Here is a 27,714-nt window from a genome sequence, read left to right as displayed (position 1 = left end):
TAACACTGAGTTCATTTGTTTTATTTTTTATTATAAAAAATACTAAAAATATTTGGTTCCTTCCTCCATTGGAATACCAGTGATTTTATACCGGCAATAAAGGTGAAATAATAATTTCCCCTTAATTTCTTTTTTTTTTTTTTTTTTTTTTGTGCATGTGCCTGATGTGGTAGATACTTGTAATCCCAGCATTAGGGAAGCAGAGACAGGAAAATCCTTTGAACTTGATGCCAGTAAAGTCTATAAGACAAAGTCTAGGCCAGCCTATTTTTTAAAAAATTGTTTTTAAACATTTAAAATTTCTTGCTTGAGTTTAAAAAGGATGAGTTAATAAATTTAAGATTTTTTTAAAATCAATTATTTATTCACTTTACAACCTGATTGCTGTCCCCTCCCAGCTCCCCCTCTCCCTACTTTCCTTCCCCTTATCCTCTGAGAGGGCAGCAGTCCCTCTGGGTATGCCCCACCCTGGCACATCAAGTCTCTGTAGGGCTAGGTGCATCCTCTCCCACTGAGTCCAGACAAGGCAGCTCAGTTAGGGGAACATATTCCACAGACAGGCAACAGCTTTAGGAATAGCCCCTGCTCCAGCTGTTGGGGGACTTGCATGAAGACTGAACTACACATCTGTTATATATGTGCAGAGAGGCCTAGGTCCAGCCCTTATGTGTTCTTTGGTTGGTGGTTTAGTCTCTGAGAGCCCCCAAGAGTCCAGCTTACTCGACTCTTGTTAGTCTTCCTGTGGAGTTCCTATCTCCTCCAGGGCCCATAATTCTTCTTCCTATTCTTCCAGACGAGTCCCTGGAGCTCCAGCTAATGTTTGGCTGTTGGTCTTTGCATCTATTTCAGTCAGTTGCTGGGTGGAGCCTCTCAGAGGACAGTTATGCTAGGCCCCTGTCATGCATGTCCTTTTGGGTCTGGGTTACCTCACTCAGGATGATATTCTCAAGTTCCATCTATTTGCCTGCTAAAGTCATGATGTCTTGTTTTTTAATAGCTGAATAGTATTCCATTGCATAGATGTACCACATTTTCTGTATCCATTCTTCAGTCGAGAGGTATCTAGGTTGTTTCTAGTTTCTGGCTATTATGAATAAGGCTGCTATGAACATAGTGGAGCATGTGTCCCTGTGCTATGGTAGGGCATCTTTTGAGTATATGCCCTGGAGTGGTCTAGCTAGGTCTTGAGGTAGAACTATTCCCAATTTTCTGAGAAACCACCAAATTGATATCCAAAACAGTTGTACAAGTTTGCACTCTGCAGAGGAATCTAGAATGGCTGAGAAGCACTTAAAGAAATGTTCAATGTCCTTAACCATCAGAGAAATACAAATCAAAACGACTCTGAGACTCCACTTTACACCTGTCAGAATGGTTAAGGTAAAGCCCTCAAATGATAGCACATGCTGTCGAGGATGTGGAGCAAGGAGAACACTAACCCCTCCATTGCTGGTGGGAGTGCAAGCTTGGACAAACTGAATTCTAATAGTGATTGAACTGAGAAGGGGAGAGACCGGAGGCGGTGGCTAAACGGCGTGAGCTGTGGTTACTGTTTTATTTCTACAAATGGAGGCACACCATCTAATTTAGAAATTATAAATAGTTCTTAAATCTGTATGAAAAATCTGAGTTATATATTTGTATTTCTAAGTTTTTCTCAAACTTAAAGGGTGCTGTGCTCTGGTGGGGAGAGATAACACGGCTAGGAAAGAGACCGAATCAGTGGCTCTCGTGCTTAAGCCTGTGACTTCGAACAGGAGCTGAGAAAGAGTCTCACAGGTTCCTCCCTCTTTCCAGTCTGCTTTTACAAAGCACTGGAGAGCGAGCTGCTTGGTGGGAGTGAAGTGCCCTGGTCTGTAGTGCTCACTCACCAGCCTCTGCAGCCCACAGACGAGAAGCTAGAATCAAAGCACAAGATGGTATCAAGGAAGCAGGGCCATCCCTGGGGGATGGTAGTCAAAGCCCACCCTGACTAATGTGATCTGTGAATCACCTGGGAGGCAGAAAAGAGGACCACAAAACTTGCTGGTAACACACCTCATAGGAGAGATGGATAAAGTAACAACCTGGAGAAATTGCCAAGGAAGCAGAAGAGAAAAATCTAGTAAGGACAGTATTATTAATTAAAAATGGGAAAAGATGGAACAGCTGCCCAGGGGAACATAGTTTGGGATCAAGCTGAGGAGGTATTAGAAACACGATGCTAGAATTTAACAATCAAGTGATCATACATAGACCTGAGTCAGAGTATAAGCATCAGTTGCCCACCAGTTTAACTGTATGACAGTACATACAGCAAGACATCTCAGATCCAGTACAATTAAACCAAGCAAAGAGCTGAAGCCATGATAGACAACGTGTGACTATGTGAGCCCAGTCAGCTCTACCCTTCCTATTCCTCACTGGTTCACCTAAAACAGAGATAGTCACGGTAGAATTCACAAGCACATGGTGAACAGCAACTAGCTACCGGCTGAAAGCATCTTAGGAACCGGGACAGACATCATCTATCTTAGTTTCCCTTCTGTGCTGTGAAAGAATACTCTCACAAAAGCAACTTCGGGGCTGAGGGGCTTACTGTGGCTCAAAGTTCAAGGTCCAGTTCATCATGATGGAAACCACGGTGGCAGGAACAGCTGGTCCATCAGCAATTAGAGAGAGAGCAAGTTGGTACGCAGGTACCTTCTCCATTTTATACAGGATCCTCTTCTATGGAATGGACCCATTCACAATCAAGATAGGTCTTTCCAAATCAATTAATACAATCAAGATAATTCCTTACAGATAGTCTCAAGGTGGTAAGTTTAACCTAGACAGTCCATCACAGGTATACCCTTTCTCCTAGGTGATTGGAGAACTTGTGAAGATGATAATCTCTGTGTGCTATATAAATGTTTGTGGAAGACACAAATATAGGAATTTTGATGAAATTGGAAATCAACCAGATACAAGGCAAAAATAATTACAAACCAAAGATCTACACATAGCAATGTGAGTGAGGCTTTATCATATACTCCATGCTGTCAAATGGGAGCACCAGCAGGCATTTAGTAGGAAACCCACCACTTACTTAGCTGCTGCTAATAAAATGTTTCTAAATAGGTTTTTCAGATGTGTAATGGGTAAAGCTGAGGCACAGGTGCTCCCAGAGGTGCTCAACAGCAGCTGCCATGTCCCCTGACCCAGCCCCAGATCCCTTTTATCACAGATAAGAATGATGTGATGACGGTTCAGTCAGATTCGCCATGAGACTTGAAGTGCGCGTCTTTTCTATTTTCTACCAACACTTCTATCCGCTCCCTGGGACTTTGTCCCTGTGCGTGGATGATGCTGTGCTTTGTAAAGGCGTTCACTCCAAGATATCTGATTTTAAAGGGGCTAATTTGGCAACTACTTGCTACAAAGTATACTTCATTTTGGAAAGGGACAAATTTAAATACAAAGTAGAGAAAAGGCAAAACAGTTTAAAATTAACTAACCATAATATTTTAACTAGTTGGGCTGTCTACATTATCTAGAGAACACAGTCACAGGTCCCTTGTATAGAGATGCCTGAGTCCTCAAAGGATCTCACTCAATTCTCAAACAGCCATGGGTTCCTGTAGTTTAATGAAAGCTGATCATGGACAAGAGTGAGCTTGACAGTCCAGATGAAATGAACCCACACTAAGTAATTTCAATAAACATCCACTGCATCCAGTATGCAGAGAGTCAAAGTGTTGGCCTCATGACTGCAGGTCACATGTACAGACATCTTCCTCAACTTGTTCCATTTCCTGTAGATGGCCATTCTCTTGCCAGTATTCTTGGACACACACATTCACTCATTTATTCACTCAGATTCTCCTCTATCCCGGTCATGCCCTCTCTCTCTCTCTCTCTCTCTCTCCTCCAAGCCGTGTTTCTTTCTGGAATCCCCATACAGCCTTCTCTTCAATAACTACAATACCTTGTTTCTTTTTCTAATTAGAAAACTTCCCATAATTCCTTAAAACTCAGTGTGAGTGGTACCTTCCTCCTCCAGATCTCTTTACTGTAGCAAGTCATGTCAGATTCAAAACGTTCTGGATTTTGGAGCATTTCAAATTTTAGATTTGTGGACTAGGAATATTCTGCCCATGTGATACGAATCAAGAGCTTAACAAGTGTTAGTTCAGCGTGAGTGCTCAGCAGGAAGATAGCGGTGAGTGCCTGCCGCCATGGTGAGCTGCTGTGCGTATTCTTCCTTAGTCTCCTCAGCTGTCTGCTGTTAAATATTCAGGTGTCCTCTTTCATGTCAAATGAACATACGATCAAAAAATTGAATAATTCACTTCACAAGTCTTTGTATAAATATGACTCCTATAGATCCTTCCACTTGAAATGTATACAATTAACCATAGTCACATCTATCAATCTTCTACATCTCTTAAGCTACACCCTTCCGACATCTTGACTTTAACCACAGACATGAACTGCTTAGCTTGTTCATCATGTGCACTGTGATCATCATAACCTAAGCTCATGAGACCACACTGAGAAGCACCCTGAGCACGGCACTCACCGTGCATCACTTTTCAGGACTGTTTCGAATGGCTCTTGTAACTAATCTCTTCAAATGACGTCCATAAACTGAACTGAGAGGAGCTGATTGCAGGGTACCATCAGAGTATCACCCGTCGGGAGGATTCCACCACAGGCACAGCAGAGACTTAAATGATCATCCACACACTAGAGAAGTCCTACGCATTCTTTCAGATGGTTAGTTTTAGGTCCTTTAAACATGTTTCACTTAGAGCAACTGCATATGCCAGGCGTGGTGGAGCACGCCTTTAATCCCAGCACTCGGGAGGCAGAGGCAGGTGGATTTCTGAGTTCAGGGCCAGCCTGGTCTACAAAGTGAGTTCCAGGACAGTCAGGACTATACAGAGAAACCCTGTCTCGAAAAACAAACAAACAAACAAACAAAAAAAAGAGGAGAGAAAAAGAAGAAAAGAAAAAAAAGCAGCTGCATGCATTAATTCTTTGGGAAATGTAGCTCTAATGCTGTTGGTAAGGAGGAAACCCCTATGTTGAAATTAGTGGGAATAGCAGTCTAATTAGTGAGAACTCTATAATATTTTATATTTTAAATTGAACCTTTTTGTCTCCTACTTTACATAGTCAGGTAAATATTTAATATGATTAAGTAGAGATATCTAGGCCCATATTAAATGAATAGGTATTTTGTTTGCAACACCTATAACAATAGGTGCCATAAAATAGGTGCCACAAACTTCAGCTTTGAAATTTTTATTATTTCAAGTTTAGAAAATTCCTTGTAGAAACTATCTCTACACATTTACTTAGCCAGTGTTAGAATTAGAACAGATTATGTACTGGCAGAAGGTGTCACCATTTTGTGGCCCACTTGTTACTTCATAACAGAATATTCACATTAAAGGCATTCTAGACAGGAAGCAAGGAATGCTATCTATCTCTAATCCTCTAGGATTTTGAAAGCATCCTGGGTATCAACTTCTTCACTGAAATATTGGAATACCAGACAGAAAAAAACATCATGAATACTGTGTCTATGCTCTTCATTTAGAGGGGAAGGGCCTAAGACCCAAACATACTTAGAATCTTAAATACACGTTACAATTTAAAGACTGAAAGTCAATGACTTAGGCATTTAGAAGTTTAAAAATGAATAGATCAAGTCCAAAGGAAATATAAGAAGAGAGAAAAAAGACAAAATCAGCAATTACTAAAATGAAAGAAAGACACAATAATAGTAATTTCTTTGAGTAGAACAAGATTATTAACTAGGTATGGTGGTGTATATCTTTAATCCATGCACCGGGAGGCAGAGGTGGGCAGATCTGACTTCAAGATCAGCCTGAGCAACATAACCAGTCCCAGGACATAGACCCACCTGTCCCAAACAAAACAAAACCCAAACAACAACAATAACAAGCACAAACAGGAATAAAAGTGAGGCCATTACTACCTTATCTTCCTGGGATCACACCCTATGGTCACTCCCGTTAGTGTCTATGTATATGTGCATGCTTACAACTGTGTGGGCACATGTGCTTGTGCATGTGCCGGAGGAGGCCCACGGTTGATGTCCGGAGTCTTCCTAGGTTACTCTCCAGCTGACTGAGGCAGGGTCTCTCAACCGAGCTGAGAATTTACCAGCATGGTTAGTTTGCTTGCCAGCTTGCTCTGGGCCTCGTTTGTGTCTGACTTGCAAGGGCTGGAATTTCAGACAGGCTGCCATATCTGGCATTTATGTGGCTGCTGGGGATGTGAGGGTCCTAACTCTGCTTCTCGTGCTTGTATGGCAAATGTTACAACCACTGAGCCATCCCCAGCAGCCCCATACTATCCCTTTACAAGTCTTTGGATGTGTGTGTGTGTGTTGCTCTAAAAATATTTTTTCCTTTATATAAAAGAGCATTTTTCTTAATGTGCTATTCAAAACTTTCTCCGTTTAAGGCGAATCACTTCATTTTTATTGCTCATAAGAAGTCAACATTCATTTTTATTATTGTTCCCTACACAATAATAAATGTGCCTTTTCTTCAACTTTAATGTGCCTTTTCTTCAACTTTAATGGCTTTAGATATCCTCGCTTGGTTATCAGCCACCCGGTTATGGGCTTTGCTTTTCTGTTTACCATACTTGAGATCCATTGGGCTATTGATGATCTCATGTTATTACATCAATTTCAGGAACTTTCTTGCTGCTACCTCTTCAAACACTTTCACGCTCTACTCCATCCCCACCTCTGAGACTCTAGGAGCTGATATTATGTTGCTCATTTTCAGTGCTGTCATTCTGGATCTAAACTCCTAATTATTGTCTTGTTCTGCTTCTCAGTTCCCTTTTAGAATACTTGAAAATATTTATGGTGGCTATTTTATAATTGCTCTGTGTTAATTCCATCATCTTAAGTGCATATTTATTAATTTTGTTGCTTCTTTCTATGTCCCACATTCCTCACTGCCTCCAAAAATATCCATTCTTTTATTTTTAATGTTGTCATGCATGTGTAAGAAGCTCCAGAATTATATAACTGACGAGCTAGGCTCTTCACTCTTCCCCTTTATCCCTCTGCCCTTTCCTCTGGCTGGGGTCAATATACAGAGCAGGCTGCTCTTCAAACTCAGTCCTTCTGTCTCAACCTCCTCACTACTGAGGTTACAGGTGTGTGCCACCTCAATCAGCAGCAAGCCTGAATTCTTTACGTTTTGTGTTAACCTCAGGATGGTCCAGAATGGCTCTTGAAGGATGAAAAAAATCCCTACTTCTAAAGCACACACAGCATAGGCTAATGTCTAACCACCACAGCAGACAGGAGGCTCTGCTGACTGTGGCTCAGCTCACAGAATCCTAAGGGGAGTGCTGTTCCCAGGGGCTGTGAGTCTGCCCAGGTCTAATGCTCTGCTTGGGCTAGGGCTCCTCAGGGTTAAGATGCTCATCCTACAGTAGGGCCCATCAAGGGTATGAACTCTGAGATGGAATGTTTGTTCTGGTTTGCTTTGTTTTTACTATTTTTTTTAAAAAATCATATTTCAACTTTCCTTTAGAACTTTTCTCTTTGACCTGCTAACTGTTCTTATTCTAAAAATTTCTCTCAGGAACTCATAATTATTTAGCAAAGAACTCAAACCAGATACTCATACTTTTAACACAGTCCAGTGTTCTTTCCATGACACTAGGTTTAAGCTGCCCAATACCTGTGTGTGTGTGTGTGTATGTATCTTGCTTGTGTCCTGATTTGCCCCAGTATTTAGTTTCTAGTAGATCTGCTGCTTCCATTTGACTTCTAAAATGAGAACCAGTCCACTGCTACAGCTTAAACAACTCACGCTGAGAAATCTCATTTGTTTAAGAGTTATCCCTGAACCACACTACTCCAACCATGCAAAACAAAATCATCCACACAGTATCTTAAGAAAGGCAAGTGATACTATGTCCTTTCCATAGTCTGTGCTCCTCATCCCACCCTGGGGCCCACAAAGCTTGTTGCTTCTCCCTGTTGGTCAGCTTAGCTTCTGAGTAGGAGCAGGGGCTTGGACACCACATGTCTTCCAACTTGAGTGCCTTGATGCTGATGAGACCTGCTGCATCTCTTTGTGCACAAGGCATCTATCAACTTGTGCTTACAGGGTATTCATAATTCAATACTTTTAAAAAGAGATTTACTTATGTCTACATGTGTGCCTGAGTATGGGGACCACACATGTGCAGAGGCCAGAAGAAGGCGCTAAATCCTCTGGAACTGGAGCTACAGGGGACTCTGAGCCACCACGTGGGTGCTGGGAAGCAAACCTGCATTCTCTGTAAGAGCAGCCAGTGCTCTTCTCCCTGAGCCATCCTTTGGCCCTCATGACATTTTAAGGAAAGGGGAGCTATGAGATTGAGGAATGGGAAGGAAGCTGGCTTATAAAGCAGGCTTTTAGGAGAGTCTATGTAATTCACAGGAGGAGAGAGATGACTAACTTAGTCAGAGCTTACAGGCCTCGTGGACGATTCTCCTACCTGTGCAGCTGTATATATTCTCGGGGTCTGTTGAGCAGGTGAAGGAATCGGTCCACAATCTTGTTCTTTCCTACCCCCTGCAAGGAAACAAACAGATTTAAGCAGTAAGAAGCTTTGGAGGTAAATTTCTGGCAAGCTACTTCTTCAAAGGTCTACTACTTTTGTTGTTACTAAACCCAAACCAGCAAACATGCATGGCACATCACCTGTGACCCAGAGGCCACTGAAGGCTTGCTCTGACTCTGAAGCGTGGCATCCCTACGCTGTTCTTATGAGAGGAAGTCCATATGCTGGCGTCTGCCTCTTGACCTCTGTTTTCACAATTAAGTCTCATATTACCACAGAACATCGAAGACTGCAGGTTATAAAATGCCATCAAAGGCAATCATTCATATATATCTATATATCTATATCTATACATCCACACACACACACACACACACACACATATGCTCTTCTTCAGTTCTTCAGAAATACATTTTTCAGTAATAGAAAGAGAAATAGAACACTGTAGTTCTTCTTGATTTAGTCCTGTACTTTTTCCTTTAAAACTCCGGGACTCTAACATTGGGCACATTAGCATAATCTGGCCATATGTGCTCTTCTTAGATGTGCCCTCTTTCCCTCTGACTCATGCTGGAGCTACTGACCTTCTGTAGAAGGTAGACCATGTGCCCACGTTACTTCGCTACAACTAAACCTAACCACTAGGCTGTGTGTGACGAGCAACAGTTCAAGAGTTGAGTTCAGCATCGTGGGAAATATCACTAACAGCATTAATTTCTTATACTTTCTCAGGGTCTCTGTCCTTATGTGCCATTTAATCACCACACAGATGTGGCGCCATCAGCTAGGAAATAAGACTGTCTTAATCTCACAGACCCAGGATGTAAGGCTCAGAAATGCTAAGCAGTACACCAGTCACAGTCACTGACAGGATTTAGTGCTGGGGGTTGGCCCTGATGCCCATCACTCTAGTTCCTGTGCAGTGGGTTATATTTTTCAGTATGAAATTCATTTAGACAATCTGGGCCTCAAGCTACGTCCTTGCTCACTCCTAGAAGCCATCCCCAAAGCGTCCCATTTGGTTATGAAAGCTGAAGAAGCAGCCTGACAGATTCACTAATGTGGAATACTGGGTCATTTCCTCTCTTAGGAATCGGCTTAGTGTCTCTGTGGATTTCACCCACAAAAACGTAAGCCCAGCACAGAAGCACAGGCCAGGAGAACTACCCTTGCACATCTGCATGTCCATCACAGCAGCATGGGAGCTTTAAATGGCATGCTGGAAGAAACTTAGTTTAAAACAGATAAAATCAGATGATGAAGATGTCTATGGTAAAACTTCCAGTTCTTTTAATTTCAGTAAGCACAGAGAAATGCAAACATCACAGACTCAAGGTAACACCAGACACAGCAAAAATCTAAAAGCTGTTGAGTCCTGAAAAGCATCAGGACCTCCGCCTCCTCATTAGCCATCACGGCAGAGCCTGGGGGCCCGGCAGAGGCCCAGGCTAAGATGCCCCATGCTCAGAGTCCACACTTGGTTGCTCGGCTGCACTGGAGACCCCTGTTCCTGCCAACTGTAGGGATGCGCAGGCCAGGCCGCACTCAGACTCCTGTGCACACCTACAGTCTTTCCTTTCATGCTCAGCAGGACAACACTGCTCTGCATTCCACCACTCAAGGCAAGGACATTAGTATAAATGCGTCTTTTCCCTCCCTCCCCTCCCTTCTTCCTTTCTCAGTTATCAGCTCCATGAGTACACAGGCTGAGAGCTGTCCTGAATGAGCTTGAGATGATAGCATATATGATAACATATATGATAGCATATATAACACTGGGCCATGCTTCATACAAACAGGGTGTAATATACATTATATTGTAGATCATCATGTGCTGTTTAAGCCCATTTAAAGTAAACAGCTGTGGTGGTAAATGTGTTTAGTCCCAGAACGAGAGGGGCAGAGGCAGGCAGATCTCTGTGAGGTAGAAGCCAACTTTGTCTACACAACTAGTTCTAGAACAGCCAGCCAGTGCTAGAAAGAGAGCCCTTATGTCAAGATTCAAAAATCAAAACAAATTTTAAAAGTAGGTGGAGCAAGAAGGCCCTCTTTTGCCCCCTTCAAATCCGCTGTCTTGGGACAGCTGGCCTCCTTACTCTAACAAAAGAAAACTAAAATGAGCTCAAAGGAAAGCAGCTCACCCTTGAGAACAGCCGGAAGCGGGACACTGCTGTTGTTTACCCCATAGAACAAAACGCCTGTGTGGAAGAGGGAAGGCAGAGCTCACTCATGGAGAGATTGCTCCGCTCTGCTGCTCTGCCCGGCCTTCAGTCCAGAAGGGCAGTTTCTGCGAGATGACTCTTAAGTGCCCAGGTGTGGTTGTTACAGTTTCTATATGCCCATTCATACTCATTCCAAGAAACGCAGCAAAGGAAACACTTTATGGAGGCCCCCAGCTGGATGTTTCAATGAGGCTTCAGTTTTTAGAGGATGTTTGTAAGCCCTCAGATTTGATGTTGTTTTTTGTTGTTTGTTTGTTTGCTCTCTTAGTTGGTCTACTCCGGTTGTCTGTGCTGGAGGCTGAGAGCATCGGTTAGCAGTGCGTTGGTATTGAGCGGCTGCTTCTTTCTGCTACTTGCTCTTTATTCTCCTTTGCTTGCTAGATACTTGCAAACCCACTGAAAGTGAAGGCCTGGCTTTCCTGGGTCATTTCCTAAGCAACCAGAACACAAGGGATCACTGCTGAGGTGCCCTGTGAATGTGGCTAAATGAGGCATCCAAGATGCTTTGAGTTTTAACCTGACACCGGGGAAGGTCCAGCACATGCAAGATTTGATTGAAAGTAATCATGAAATTAGAAGGCATGGGGAAGGGGGAGCAGGGGGTGTCCTAGGAGAGAGAGTGCCATAACGGGAGACTTGTGGCTCTGTGGTCCAGAGAGGATCGCAAGAAGTCAAAGACCACACAGAGGTGGAGAAGGGGTTTTAAGGAACAGGCTGTCTAGGGAGGTGGCTCAAAGTGTGGCAGAGGCCAGGCAGCCAAGAATCTGCACTGTTTCTAAGAGCAGCCACTGAGGCAGGGGAGTGGCAGAGTCAGATGTTCAGTTCTGGAAAACTAGTCTGATGGAATGGCAGAGAGAAAGAAGTGAGAGCAAAGGGAAGCAGTGGAGAAACTCTTTAAAGGATTCCATAATGAAGACGGCCTAAGCCCAGGAGCACAGAGAAGTCAACAGACAAAAGAGACAGTCAGGAAACTACTAACATCACTATGGAGGGTATGATGGAGGGTAAGGAGATGAAAAAAGACGTCAGCCTCCATCCTGGGCTGAGAGTGGTAAGAAGAGGCCATTAACTGAGAAAGAAATGGGGGAGGAGACGAGGGGTTGCTGGGTAGGCGAGGGAAGTTTACAAAGGCGGTTTAATTTTGGACATGTTTATTTTGAAGTGCCTGTTTCCCACAGCTGGTTCTTCCTCTTCAATTCACTGTCTTGACTCTAGAGCTGCACACCCTCCTGGGCTGCTAGAAAGGGCCCCGCTTGTCTCCCCACCTCCGCCCTCACCACAGCACAGCACACCCCGTACTTTGTTCGTCTCCTTTCCTAAGCCAGAGATCTCACTGGGTCACTTCCTACTTCACTTTAAGAGGCTCTCACAGTTCCTTCGAGGAAATGCTGACAGAATAATCTAGGAAGGAATTTCTGTAAATATCCTGAGCAAAATGAAACAATTACAGCTGTGTGTTCCTTCTCGTCATAGTTTTGTCTAGAACAGAAGATCCTCAGGAGTGCTTTAATTGAATAAGTACATAAATAATGCCTAATTTTTCTGTCATAAAAATTTCATGCACTCCCTTTTCCCACTGGGAAATGTAGACAATAAGATATTATTCAATATGTAACTGCTAAAACATTACCTGCTAATATTTTCCCTTAATCCCTGTGCAGGTTTATCTTTACTTACTAGCCACTATTCTAGAAATGCAACTTGTCTCTCTTAATAAAAGTAACATACAATAAATTCTTACATAGGTATTGAGATTATATTTGGTGAGTAACACTTTTTGAAAAGGTGAAGGTATTAGAGATCTCATGAAATCAGCTCTTTTCTCTCCATCATCGTCCTGCTGAGCCCTTCAGGACAGCGCACTAGAAGGAGGTGGCCTCAGAAGGGCCGGACTCAAAGGGCTGGAGTAACAGAGGATATGAAGCTCACAGGCAGAACTCAAACCAAAGGCCGGAATGCCACAATCTTCCAGCTTGGGGAGCTCGGGAGCTCGGGGCCACAGCTTTAAGAACTTTGATATATTCTGGGATCACATAAACTTATAGGACTTATTATTTTAGTTAAACTGTGTACTTGGGCAACTAAACCCCTTGTAGAAGACGAAAGGGATCTAGGGCTGCTTTCCTGAACACTCTATTTGTATTCTATCACAGAGGGAAAAGAGAAAAAGAACAGGAGAAAAGGGCTACGAAGAGTAGAAGTGAGGCCGAGGGAAATTCATCCAGAAATGGCTTTGGGCCCTGAGACTGAAATGTGAGACTTCACATCCGTGACAGGGACTTGAAGAGGCCCCTCAGCAAAGCAGCCTGGGGTTGACGTTTGCTCGCTTCACTGCTGTGGGTTCTGTCAGCCTCCTGTCTCCAAAACGGCTGACTACAGGGCTCATCCTATCTCATCTGCTATTTTCTAGCCCCCTCCCCCCAGCTTTCTGGTCAGATGTCCTCATCTCTCTGCAGCTTAGCCTGACTATGCTGTTTTCTCTCCTCCAACCCTCAGCTCAGAATCACTCCTCTATCCTTCTAGATCATGGCCATGCCCTAGAGGACACCAGTAAAGTCAGGCGCCTTGGCAAGAGGGCATCCCTCTCAGATGTCTCTCCCATGACTTGTGTGTAACCTTCAGGTAGGAAGCACCAGAACTGAAGGGAAGGGGAGTAAAGGGGGGGAAGTTGGAGCCCTGCACTTTGCTCTTCCTAATGGGACAGTCACCTCTTATAGGTGACTTCCAGTCCTGCACTTTGTTCTTCCTAGGGGGCCAGACATCTCTTGTCAGTGCCTTTTGTTCTTTATGATGAAAGTGTCTGTGATGCTCTGTACAGAAAGTGGAGATTAACATTTACAGAGCTGCTGCTCATACACAAACACCCCTTCAGCGCACAATGGCTCGCATGCTCACACCAGCCATGCACATGGAGACAGTCACATGCCTGTTTTGGAGGGGGTCACACTTAAATTAAGTTCTAGGCCATGGAGAATGGAAGATATCCCCATGTGCTGTAGCATCTTGAGCTGTACCTCATATTTTTATCACACAAAACAGACATCAAGAGGCAGCTCCCTTGACTGCTTTCAGGAGGCTTTGTGTAACAATGCCACGGAGTCAAACAAATGTCTGTCAACCCAAGGTTCTAAAATTGGTCAGACCAAGTATCTGGGAATGTCCTGCATGGAAGTGAGGGTGGCCAGTGAGGGACAGTCATCCGCAGCTGTGCTTATGTGCGCCCCAGTGCTTGCCATCGACAGGCGCAACTTTTGCTCTCCGCGGTGGCTGGCTTTGTCCTTCTTTCCAGACTCCCTTCATTCTCCAATAATTTGTACAATGCTGATTCAGTCTGCATGATATTTAGAAATTATCTTTCAAGAGCATCCCTAGCCCTTTTGTAGAGAAGTAACTGAATGTCCCTAAATATTACACACAGTAAACAATAGCAAAGTAAAATAATTGCAAGAACTGGAAAAAAATTCTAACTGGCTTTTTTAAAATTGAAGCTTTTTCACTGAATGGTGAACCTTCAAATCTTTTGCTTAACCTGCCTTATAGTTTATTACACTGCCTTATAGTTTATTACACTGCCTTATAGTTTATTACACTGGAGTTTGGACACCAGGATTATAATCTGTGGACCTGCTCTTACCTGGAGGTTGCCTAACCAGCCTCTGGGCTCGGGTTTGCCCATCGAAATACAAAGGTACAGGCTAACTGCTCTCTAAATACTACCATATCCTTTAGTCTTATGCCCAAGAAGGAGATTGCTGCCATACAATCAGTGACATATCTTTATTTTTTCAAGTTCTCTCAATAAAGGTATGTTATATAATCAGAAAAACAACTTTACTAACCATGAACAGGAAATGATCCTAAATATTCACCAAGTTGGATCTTGTAAAAAAGAAGACAGAGTTCAAAGGCATGGCTCCCACACAAAGCTTCCTTTTCTTACAGTAATAAAATCTGTATATCTGCAACCTACTTATGAAATACACGGTTACTACACACAGCAAAGAAAGTTTGGAAGTGTGGTCAGCCTCAGCACTACCAAACCAGCATGGAGGGGAAAGGAAGATCAACGCATCCTCCAGGAGAAAATACGAATGCAACATAAACATGGGAAAATGGTTTACTAAGAAACACAAGGCAGAAAAACTAAAATGGTGGAGAGAATGTGATAGAATAGCAAAACGTTTCCAGACTACATACAAATCGGGCAACTGAACTACTGAAGAAGCTTGGGAGGTACAAACACCAGCCTGAAGGTGAGCGTTGCTGTACCTGATGGAGCCAAGCACCCTAGCTGTGGATTGTGGCTGCTGGAATTACTGGAGTGTAGCACACTTAGTTACCCAGTTCCCTGCTGTCACTACCAGCAGGGGAATGCAGACGAGAACATTTCTGCACACACTGTTCAGTCCCTCTGCAGACATTAGACAATTACGCTGGCACAGGGACATGGCACACGCCTGATGAACACAGAAGAACCTGCTCGGGCCCACTCCCAACTAGTTAGCGCAAGTCACACATGCTTTAATTTTGGCCACAAAATATGTGCAGTGTCTTAATATTAAATAACTCAATTGTGAAACCTTTGTCCACAGAAAAAAACTGATCACAGTAAGCCTGTAATTAATAAAGGGAAGAAGATAGGAAATAATAACAACAATGGTTGCAGAATCCTGCTTGGCTGATGTTGACTTTTACAGTGCAAAATAGATAAAATCAAATGCTATAAAATTAAAAGGTTATGTCTAGCTTAGAACAGATGAATATAATTTAATTTTGTTGTATAAATTAATTGAGAAATTAAATGGGCTTAATAAAGTTTACTCTAATAAAGTTCCCTCCCCAATTTGGCATAATTCTATAAAATATATTTATACTATAAGTGGGACAAGCGCTCTCAAAATAAAGATAACAGGAGAAAACATCCTTTTGTTATGATGTGAAACATTAATCATGGCCCCGGGCTTATGTACTAAAGGCTGGTTACCAGCTGGGGGCACTGCTGAGGTGACTGGATAAGGAAGGAGCTGACATTGGTCTAGTTGAAGGAGGGACATCACTGAGGGGTGCCTCTGAGAGGTTCCTGTGGTCTGGGCCCTTCCCCGTGAGATGAGTCTTCCCAACAGGAGGCTGTAGGCTGCTGTGCATCCAGTGGAATAGAGCCACAGGAAGTTTTCTTGTTACAAGCCTTTCTTCCAGATGTGTGTCACAGTGACAGACACCAAACTCAAGAGACTCTCAAACAGACTTTGATGGACACTGACTAGAGCCAACCAGCAGTGGAATCTGACTGCAGAACACGGGAAAGAGACCACTAAGAAATCTGCTAAGAGAACGCACTATAAGATGACATGCAAAATGGCTGTCAGTAAAGCGTTTGCCACACAGGCGTGAGGGCGAGTGCTCAGGTTCCCAGCACCCATGTCATAGGCACAGCCATGGCAGTAGATGTCTACAATCTCAGGACTGGAGAGGTAGACCAGAGATCTCTGGGACTTGCTGGTCTGCCAATGTAGCCAAGCACGATCAGTGAGCGCCAGGAAGAGACTCATCTTAAAACCTACAGTGGGACGTGGCTGAGAAGATGCTGACCCTGACCTTTAGCCTTCACCCAAGTGCAAACGCACACGGACACGGGAAATCTTAGAAGTTTTGGAGAAATAGAAGATTTTCAAGATGTTGCTGACTGTTGAGTGGGATGAATACATACTCTACTTCCATATAAAAGAAAAATGTGAATGTCCTTTATTCTGTGTAAAAAGTGCAGTCTCTATCCTGGACTACCATAATTATTCAACAAAGTCAGCCACTGTATTTTTGCTGCTGTTGTTACTATTATTAAAATTAACCGAATAGAACTTGTGTGATATTGGAGAAAATGGGAGATCTAAGTCTGCCACTAAGTGGCTATGTGATCTTGGACAAATACTGGAACCTTTTAAAGCTTGTCTATTTGTGGGGAAGACGTAGAAAGCACAACTCTTATTTTACTGTTATTGTAGAACTAAGTAAATGATTAAAGGCATTAGTAGTTGTAAAGCACACACATATCACTGATTTTAACCCTTGTTTATAAGAAAACTATATAATTCAACTCCAGATGAAATGAAATACACAGCACAGCTATCTTAATGTTGAATCCTAGTAAGAGATGGCATAGATGTTTAGAGGACAGCAATACCGAATTTCTCTGTGACAGCAAATTAGAAAGGTTTGCTAGAGAACAAAGCACCTGAGGACGTTCACAGGCTAAGATGACAAAGCAGGGCCATTTACCAAAAACAACATCGCCAAGGGCTGAGGGAGCAGGTGGGCGTGCGAATCTTGACAAGGGAAAAATAAAAATCATGAAACACACTAAAAAGCTAAGACTACAAACTATAGCAGCTATTATTTTGTTATGTAAAACATAACAAAAATTTGGCTTAAAATGAAAAAAGTCAGAAGTGATTTTATTGATTGTTCAGGTAGAAGCGACTGTGAATAATTAACTGTACCTCATTAAGCACAGGCCAAATGCTGATGATTTGCCGTGAAGTCTTGCCTAATACCAAGCCCAAATGACACTGTGTAGCTGATTATAGAGCTGATTAAACTTGAACTTCTAAAACAAAACAGGCAAGACTTTAAAATAATGCTTATGCAAGTGTAGCCGAGCATTTTTAGATGGTATTAGAAAAATATGTTCCCATCAAATGTCTAGCAAAACACAGCTGCTCTCAAAACTCAAGCATGTTGGGGGTTGGTCTGGTGCTGTGTATACAAGTGCTAAATCCTGTACTCCAAGATCTGGTTGCCCCAAGAAAGAGAATTCTCATGCACACCAGCCTTTGTTGTGTTTAAAACTTGCTCACCAATTTAAAGTGAATTGGTTAATAAAAGGCTAGAGTCTGTGACTGGGCAGTAGAGAGAGAAAGGCAGGACTTGGATCCAGTGAGGGGTCTCAGGAGAGACCAGGGAAAGGAGGAGAAAGGAGACAGAGAAGAAAAGGCCGCCATGAGAGGAGATGGACCGTGAGCACTTGGCCAGGAGAAATGGACCCTGAGGACAAGCTGAAGGAAGAGAATTAGCTTGGCAAGGCTCAAACCACAAGTAACTTGGACACACACCTGGGATGTAAGTTAGAATAGCTCACAACCTAGGCTTGCAGCTTGTAAATAACGGGCTAGCTAAAACATAATGTATTTTACACAAGTGTTCTTATCCCAAAACGTTTACTTATAGGGACTTTGTAATTAAATGAAATGACGTACTTTTAGGCTGATCCAGTAACTCAATTTCTATAAATATGTGTGCTTCATATGGACGATTGTTCACAAAAAAGGAGGTACCAAGAATTTGCTTTTTGTATTCCTAGAGCTGGGGACTCCCCTTACCCACCTCCCTAAGCATCATCTACTCAGAAACAAGCAGACAGCGCTCTTTTTTGTTGAATGGAATGCCATGTTAACATAATATAAAAATGAAGACTCCTGGTTACCAGGGGAAGTTGCATTGCTGTAGTTACAGGGGAGGGGGCACTGTGCAGAGCTCCTACATCTGCAGCAGAGGCTCCTGCGTGACCAAGCATACAAGTCCAGGGCACCTGTCCCATTTGGTTCAAGGGTGGCAATTCTGCCTCATTTGCTAGAAAGATTGCTCTGGCATAAAATCCTACACCAAAAATAGAAGCTTAAAAACGTTATTTTGTCTGAGTAGAACATAAGCCATGTTGTTCTCATTTTATTTGGCAAGTGTTGTGCATGGATGGACCTGTTTTCTGCTTCCTAACGGACATGTGTGAAACCCTAGCTAGTGCGTCAGATACTTAGGCAGGAGGGAATTTTATGCAAGGTGCAAGGTAGGATTGATTTAATAAAGGTAAAAATTATTGAGATATCTCAAAATCAACGCTCACTTCCTGTAGTTTCCCTTGCTTAAAACTTGCAGTTGGTATCCCAGCAATCTCCTAAATACCTCCAGTTACAATAAAACTTAAACTTCCTCATGGAGTCCAGTCAGCACTTGTTTGTAAACAGAAGGCTGGGCAGCTTTAACCATAACCACTTCATCATATAAAGAGTGCTGAGTATATTTACATTTATGCCAACCCACTGTTGACTTCTCTGTCATACTTAAGCCCCAAAGCTTCACTTCATTCTCTTTGTTTCCTGAGTTGTCAGCGACGTTTCAGAAAGAGAGAAGGGGGAGATAGATCACGGCTACACTGATGGAGCTGGTACTTTCTCTGATCTTTCAGTCAAACAGCAGCTACAGCACCGCAGGGAGCTAAGAGTCCACAGCCTGTGGTCTGCTCTCTCATCTGCCTGCCTTTTCTCATGGTGATGCTTGACATGGCGGACATGAACACAGGTGAGCAGGAGTAAAACCATTGGGAGGTATGGAAGCCACTGATGGGCAAAGCTGGGTGCTAGTGTTCAAAGCTACTGAAGAAGGACCTAGTTACCGTAACTGTGACAGTACACCATCCTGAAGAAAGAGAAGAGAGAGCAAGCCAGCCTCATCCTGCACTTGCTAAGGGCCCTCTGTGTCTGTCCCCCTCACACCCTCAGGAGCAGGTGGACAAAGGCTAACTAGAGTCTTGCCTGTTCACACACAGAAGGCACCTCTTGAAAGCAAGTTTGAATGGAACTCAGTTGGCTCCTGTTCCACTTGGGTATTTACCAGCCATGTTGGTCCAACTCCCACCTTCTGATTGATAAATAAAAGCATGAGATGCCACTCTTCATAGCTAAGTGCTAGCCAATGACTGTTCGGAACACAAAGACAGCCCAGCTCTGATCACAGGGCTCCTGTCTCAGATTCTGAGCTGTCTTAGGCAAAGGGCCCTGAGCCATGTGCTTGCCTAGGTTCCTACTGACCCAGCGGGGCACATTTATACAAGAGCTCCTGAAAAATCTGTCTAATTTTTATTTTAAATTTTATTTAAATTTTAAATTCAAATTACTTCTAGTATTTTATGAATTATTGATATTTATACTTCGTCTACTAAGTAGGAAATGTGGAATCCTCTAAGGTATTTCTCAAATACACAGTACTTTTTCAAATACCTGATAAACACTATACACAGAGCCTCAGAGAAGAGGCCAAGAAAAGCCGGGTGCTCAACGGCTCACTCACACTGGTAGTTGGGGCAGGTAAACGTGTGAATCTAAGCAGACACTGGAAGGAACCTGAAAGTGGCTTTATCACTTTATCACTTCAGAGACTGGCCAGGATGGGGATTTACGCAGTGTCTTGGACAACTAAAAACCTGGCGTGCAATAGGTCTCCATGCTTGCTTCATTTCCACAACAGCACATTGCCACTATGAGGATAAGAGCACACACACACAAAGACAAGGGGCTGGGGTGGGCATGGAGGAGAGATGCTGACTAAGACCAGAGGCTGGAATACAGCACCAAGACAAAGATCTACTCAGGAAACAAACTCAAGCTTAGATTTGAGAACAGATTTCAAGGTGAGGAATTCTCAAGATGCCAGGCTGAAAACAATGGGATCAGACATGGCGATATCAAACGACTGTCTGAAGGGGTCTGACCACTCCATTAGATAATGTAAAAGACACAGATAATGAGTGCTGCAGAGCTGGAAAGCTGCAAATGTTCATGAGGTAAATGGACAGTATGACAGGAGGTGGGGAACACCTTGAATCTTGGGATAATTCTAAGTCTTAGTTCATATAGATCCCTGTTTTGATGGTAAAGAGTTTTATGCTGTAGATTTAAATATATCGTTTTATTAGGAGGAGGAAGAATTTACAAATTCTTATTCCCCAAGTAAGGATCTTACGGTATTGGCAGTCACTCCCCTGTGCTTGGCTCCCAGTCAAAACTCACCTGGTTACCAACCAATAGTAAGTGTTCGCCAAGGACAAAGTCTTTAAGCATGTCTTCCATCACTACCATGTGCTGGAAAAAAAGATACAATCAGATAAAGTTAGCTATATGGATGTTATCTAGTAGGACAGAACATATATTGTAATAAAATAGGTAACCGACTTCAATTAAATACATTTTTATTATTGTTTGAGACAAGGTCTCTCTCTATAGCTCTGGCTATCCTACACACTCTATGTAGACCAGGTTAGGCTCAAACTCAAGAGATCCACCTGCCTCTGCCTACCTAGTACTGGGATTAAAGGTAAGCGCTACCACACTGGCTAGAGTTAAAAACATGCTTAATGAGGTGGGTATAAGTAAGTTCAGTAATCAATTGTGTCATCAATATTGACAACTTCAAATAGCTCATGTGAGCAAGAGTAAACTATTGACCAATATTTCAACAGATTTCTATAATCCAACTTAAATATTTGTATTTAAACTCTGTAGACTTGCCTTTAATTTAATCAACATTAAATCTAAATTGACAATTGCTAGCATAAGCAAACAAAGGCTACGAAAAGCAACAAATGTCTCCATTTTGAACTTTCTCTTTTTAAAAGGGGTGTGTGTGTGTATGTGTGTGTGTGTGTGTTTTTTTAAGAGAAGGTATGGGAAACAGATGAACTCATTCCCACACATAGCTTAACCGTTTACCTTCAAAGCTATGTAGCGTCAGAATTAAAAAGCACTCTTTCCCTTCCATTTCTTTTCACTTGAATTATGTATGACACAACATAATAAGAAAGGTGAAATACTGGTTGCAGCAGCCACAGAGGAGGCTGTGTTCTCTTTGTAGACTGAGAAATAGGACATCTGTGAGTAGGTTACAAAGGCTCATGGGACTGAAGGAGGAGCTGTACCCCAGCACGCTCTAAATCTTGAGTCCCTCTTCTAGGTTTCTGGATCAAATCAACAATGGCCCTGAAGTGCTCAAGGTACTCAAGTGCTATTTCTGAAAACAGCAAATTAACCTTTTATTATGCATACATGCTACAGGTATTTCCCAGAATTTTACTTGCTTGCTTTTCTTGAACTTATTTTTTTGACACTCAAAATCTGTCAAATTCTGCAATATTTTCATTCTTTTTTTCAATTAGAAATAACAACTTTCAAGGCTATTTTCCCTCCTTCAAGAATATATTGTTATTTCTTAGTTTTTTTAAAATTAGTTTTTTTTAAATTAGAAACACTGGGGAAGTAAGTTTTAACAAGGTTTAAAGTAAAATGACTGTATTTGTTTACTGTCTTTTTGCAACACTAAAAAATAAAATAAAAGGCATTGGGTTATTAGTATAAATAAAGAGTATCCTGATAGCGTGCAGGTATCACTGCCTTCTAGAGCAGTGTTTCTCAACCTTCGGGCTGCAATCTCTTTGAGGATTAATCCTTTCACAGGATTGCATATAAGATACTTACATTATGATTCATAGCAGTAGCAAAATGACAGTTATAAAGTAGCCGTGAAAACAGTTTTATGGCTGGGGGTCACCAGGACATGAGTAGCTGTATGAGGTGGCAGCATTAGGAAGGCTGAGAAGCACTGCTCTAGAAGGAGGAACTAGGACATCACTTATATTGGGACTTGCTGCTTTCTTTTAACTAAGTGAAAACTTGGTGGTAAACTCAAGACCCTAGTACTTCCTGGAACTAATGAGCTAAGCAGCTGGAGAAATGGACAAAGGCATCCTGAATGGGCCAGCACAGGTGACACTGCAGACCCTGGGCTCTGTCTGTTCTCCGCTCTCATATCCTTCTACTACACACCCTTGTCACACCACCCTGGCAGACTGGAACCAACGCACAGCAGCTGAGGCTAAGGTCACTGACCCATGGTCGCCCTTGCATGCAGGCAGGTTCTCTTGTACCCATCGTCCTGCAGCTTTGTCCTTTGCTCTCTGTCTTCCTGGCTGTTTTGCTTTGGACACCCAGGATATGACAGAGTGGACTGTGCCTACACAGACACAGGGCCCTGTCTGAGAACCAGGTAAGGGATATGAGCAGAGCTACAGGCTGGTGGTCAAAAAAGCACAGGGCTTCTCCCTCGCCCTTTCCAAGCAATCCTTCCAAACTGAAGACAGTTTTATTTCCTTATGTTCTTGTATAAATAAAATAATTTTCAGGGCGAGTGAGACAGCTCAGCAGGTAATGGCTCTGCCCTGTAAGACCAAGGACCCAAGTTCATTCCCAGGACCCACAGGGTGGAAGGAGAGAATTGACTCCCACAAGTTGCTCTTTCTTCCACGTGTGCATTACATGTGTGTGACCACAAATGTACATCAACTCACAACATGCAAAAACAGAACACCAGAGTTTTCAGCTCTAGGGGATTGTAACACAGATCGGTGTCTGCAGGCTTTCTAGTGATGACTGCTACTCCCCAGACTCTGAAATGCAACCTAACCCCGACCCCTTGTTTGCGTCTTCATCTTCAGCCCTTGTCTTCTTCTCATATCCCCAGCTCACTAACAGGATCCTTTTCTTTCTCTTGATGGCACTGGCATCACCATGGCCACTCTGCCCATCTTGCTCCTCTTTTAATGGGATCTTGTTAAAAGCAAGTCTTAGTTAAAACCACGACACACACAGAACACTCTCCTCTTCTATTGCCACAGCTGGGATTCAGGGCATTTATAATCTCTGGCCTAGATTTCATTGGCCAATTTAGCTTCTGAAACTCCCATTTCTCTCGGGACAGATGTGCTCTCCACACTACAGCTGTGGCTGCTTCTTTCTTCAGAGGCTTGCCACTCATTTTTCAAAGTTCCTGACATGACTCTTAGTGCTTTGGGAATAGCACCTTCTCCTGTTCCTGTGCGGGGCCAACCTCTGCTTTTACCTCTGCCAGCCCCCCTCCCCCATCTCCTCCTTCCCGTATGGGCACCATCAGGAATGAGTTTCTGGTCACTCTCTATAACCAGATGATGTGCTTGCTGAGAGAGCCGGAAACAACGTCCCCAAGGGTACCACCTAAGGAGTCCTGTAAGGCGTCCACCGCCCTGCATTTCCACTGCCTCGGATCATTTGGGTCCTCTTTAACTGTGACCTGGACTGTTTCAGTAAGCACTGCTCGACTGTCTGTCTGATTTCTGACTCTTGGACAACACGGGAAGGTGAAGGGAAAGTTATTGAAAGTACAAATGTGCTTAAACTCTGGGTTTCCTTGACAAGGATCTTAATTCCTTCCTTAGTGAAGCCTGGACAATGCGGCCTTCCTCATGCACCAGCCTCATTACTCAACACCACTGGACACCAAAGCCCGCAGACTGAGTTCAAGGGTATGTGCCTTTCTAAGACATTGTCTCTCATACATGACCAAGGCTTTGCAAATATCCATCTCAGCCTGAATAAGTTTCCAACTTGCTCTGTAAACCAGTTTTCTGAGATCTTTTCCGTCAGTGACCATCAATCACCTCATTGGTGTTACCATAGTAACCTGCATGTATCTCCATCACACTCTGTAGTAACCATATGTACTTACTGGCCTGTATTTTCCACAACATAAAAAGCAATTTGAGTCTTGGAGGTGGATCTGCTTGTGTGCGAACATTTTAATCTTTGTACCCTGATGCCAAGGGTACCCTAGGGCCAAGTCTGACTCATGTTTAATTTTTCAGGCCTAAAGCTCCTTGGGTTTATTAAAAAGCTATTAATCTTGTTATTCTACAAGTTCTCTTAGTTACTGCTTCAAGGGTCATATTCCATAATAAAGGACTTAATGAAACAATACTCCTTAGAATAGATGTTCAAAATCTTATTAATTCCTTTTAATTCCCTCAATATTTATTTACCATATGTTAGAAACTTTGCTATTCAATGGAGACAGCAGATGAAGGAAAGACCAAGGGAAAAACATTTTAAAGATCATTCAGTGCTCTGTGGTAAGAGGACAATAGGACATCACAGAAAAAACGGACTGAATATACCCTCTGTCAGTGACACTGGGGATTCTTGTTCTAAGACGACAAGCAGCAAAAGTGAAGGGGTAATGCCAACTACAGAAGCAAACCGCAGTAAGCCAGAACTGAAGCAACTAAAATCCTCACTAATGGTTGATTCATTATGCTCTGGGGAGGAGGAACATTTGGAGGATTACACAAAACCCCTCGAGGCGCCGGTGGAAAGTTCACTGAGGACCTGCAGTCCTCAATGTCTGTGTCACCAATACCATGGCAACAGACACTGTTCAAGGACAAGGACACAACGGTCTTCCTTCCCACTGAACTGCTCTTCTGTGTCCTTCTAGGTCATGAAGCCTTTGCAACCTTAACTATTTTGGAGTTTTTCCTTTGTTACTTGTAAAAATTTCACATTCTTTTCTTTTTCTCATTTCTGCTATGTGGATACAATGTGAAATTTGAACAGAGTGCTTAGAAATATTATTGTTTCTTTTAATCAGGGTTTTGTTTTTTATATTGTAGATAGGAGTGTTTTCCTTCTAGCTATATAGCTTCATTTTCTACTCCTGTGATATACAATATACAATGATGCAGTATTAAAGGAGAAATCAGTTAACTGATTCTAGAATGAAATAAAAAGTATAGTTTTGATAAATAAATGTTTAAACAGAACTATTTTATTAAGAAAAAACTTGCCTAGATATCTTTATACTATTTATCTCACTTAGGGGCATAAATTATGATACTCCTTCCTTAAAAAGATAAAAAGGCAAGTGCTAACATAATTTGTAAATGTCATTATCTGCATGCAGATTAGCAAATAAGAATTACAAAAAGTAAGCATGCTTTTATAATAAAAGAAATATATGAAAATAGCTTCAGAAATATTTAGTAGAACCAAGTCTTACAGAAATTAATCTTATAATAATAAAGCTTTCTAAGTTCAAACTTATTTCTGTGTCTTCCGAAACAGTCCACAGTTACTGGTAAGGTTTAAAGGCAAAATCTCTGCCACAGTCCACTCTCCAAAGAAAAAAGGAAAACAAAGGGGAAGCTTGGAATATGCAGCAAGGAAGAAAGAGAAAGACAGGATGTATAAGATGCTTGCCTCCTGTGAGCTACAGAAAGGACTTAACTAGACACCAAAGCGATAACCAATAGGTCTGTTAGTTTTTATTCAATAAAATGCTTTACTAGCCTCGAGCACAGTCATACATATGTGTGTACATAACACACACATATTAAACCCATAGCAGTAACTCCTCTAATTTTGACCATTAGAAGGAATTTTAAGTCTTATATCACTGTAATAAAAATATTTCAGCACTTCATTTTACCTTACCTGAACTCAACTTAGGAAATCATGACTACAATTACACATCAGTATCATTTGGATCAGAATTAACAACTATGACATGATTAGCTCAAGACCACGAAGCAATGGTCTCACCTGAACATTGTCGTAGAAAAGAACGTCAGGCACTTTCATCTTCTCATGGGCATTGTGCACTGGCACACTGACGGCGCCAATCTTCAGAGACCCGGCGACTACTTCACCTGAACATTTTGTACAGGACATAGCATTAGTCTCAGCAACATCTTGCTAATATCCAGAGAAGCCTAGTCTGGCCAACACACAACACAAGGTGGCCTCTGTAACCTCCAGGTCTTCAGGATTTAAATTAAGCAAAGAAAAAGTAAACAAAAAACACTGTTGTTCTCCAGTTTATATTGTAGACCCAATATAGGTCCACAAAGGAAAAGAGCAAGAATGGCCATGAACTCACGTATACACCTATCTGCTGAGATAACACACGCAATGTAAGGTCCAACAACACCCATTAGAGTTCAGCTTACAGAACATGGCAATTCAGTAGATAGAGGCTTTCAGGATCATTTTGTTCGTACAACCAATGCTTACTGATAACATTTCAACTACAAAGAGGACACACTGGGAGGAAACAGCCTAGCTGTTTTTCAAGAAGTCTCATACTGTCTGTGTAAGTCTGCCAAGGCTATTAGCCTTGTAGGCTCAAAGATTGGTTTTGCCATCACAAATGAGGACAAATATAATTTCAGGAGAACATTAAACATATATTCTGATAAGAATTGGAGACTATGGCATTGCATATAAAGGCTCATCTTTTTATATGACAATGCTACACAGATTGCCATCACCACATTACTCGGAGAGAGACCTGCATGGAGAGCAAGCCCTCGTGAGAGAGTTGTTCAGCAGGCCTGGGCTGTAGACGAGGAGAGGGGATTAAATACATTCTCCACAAGGCGGTAGCTTTAAGATGAATGAAGCCAGTCAAGTGAACAGTCCCTCATCCCCTACAGGAAGCTTAGATGGATGCTGCCAGCTGGGCCTGACCTTTCCTGAACTGAGCAATCTACCATCCTGACAACATAATCTTCCTCAGATATGTTATCAGCTCTAATCAAACAACGTTAAGGTTCTATATGTCCAGGGCTATTATGTCTCTGTGAGCGACCTCTGCACATATGTTCAGATCCATCAATATCAAATTTATAGTTTTATCTTTAAAAATTCATTCAATTTCCTTAATACTAAATTCTTAGTTCAATATAGCCACAGTTACTAAAACACTAATCACAAAAGCAGCCATTACAGTGCCGTTGGAGAACAGTCACACACTCACGCTTTGAAGGACAAGGACTTCTACTAAGAAGGGAAATTTTCCCTGTGTTCTAACTGAAGGACAGAAAACTTTTAGAGTGTTCTGTCTTCCCCAGTTCAAGCTTCTCCTCCTGGGTAGGCAGAAGAGAGGTGGCTCTGTGGGTGAATGAGGGACCAGAGGGGACTCTCATTACATTAGTCTATGTCACCCTAGAAAATGCTCCGTGACATGCTCCAAAAGGAAACTTGGCAGCCCTCAAAATGCAAATGTATGACGAAAACAGAATTCTCGTCTGTATGGTAAAACACATTTGCAAAGACATATATCTGTCAAAATTAGACAAGTTAATTTACAACAGAAACTTCTAAAACCTTTAGTATGTTAGTATCAAACTGACTCTTGGCACGCATGCAAAGTGGGGGCAGGGGTTTGTCTAATATTCATTGAAAGAAGTGATATTTAAAAAATGGCTTCAGACTGGTTTTTATTATTT

The 27,714-nt window shown here is 42.4% G+C and overlaps 1 protein-coding gene across 5 annotated transcripts in view; it reads right to left on the bottom strand.

The window, feature by feature from the left end:
• Nucleotides 1-27,714, bottom strand: part of Vwa8 (von Willebrand factor A domain containing 8) — a 353,253-nt gene that overhangs the window by 155,598 nt on the left and 169,941 nt on the right. For all 5 annotated transcript variants that reach the window (XR_003950844.1, XM_011245038.3, NM_027906.1 and 2 more), the window contains 3 exons: nucleotides 26,027-26,133; nucleotides 20,636-20,707; nucleotides 8,512-8,588 (listed from right to left, as the gene is read on the bottom strand). Coding sequence is in view for 4 of the 5 variants with exons in the window: in XM_011245038.3 (XP_011243340.1) it covers nucleotides 8,512-8,588; nucleotides 20,636-20,707; nucleotides 26,027-26,133 (256 nt within the window). In the remaining variant the exon portion in view is untranslated. The remainder of the gene's footprint in view (nucleotides 1-8,511; nucleotides 8,589-20,635; nucleotides 20,708-26,026; nucleotides 26,134-27,714) is intronic.

The sequence above is a fragment of the Mus musculus genome, chromosome 14, assembly GCF_000001635.26.
Source record: "Mus musculus strain C57BL/6J chromosome 14, GRCm38.p6 C57BL/6J".
Classification (NCBI taxonomy): Eukaryota; Metazoa; Chordata; class Mammalia; order Rodentia; family Muridae; genus Mus; species Mus musculus.
Note: the sequence above shows the minus strand (reverse complement) of the source record. Positions and strands in the feature narration are given on the sequence as shown.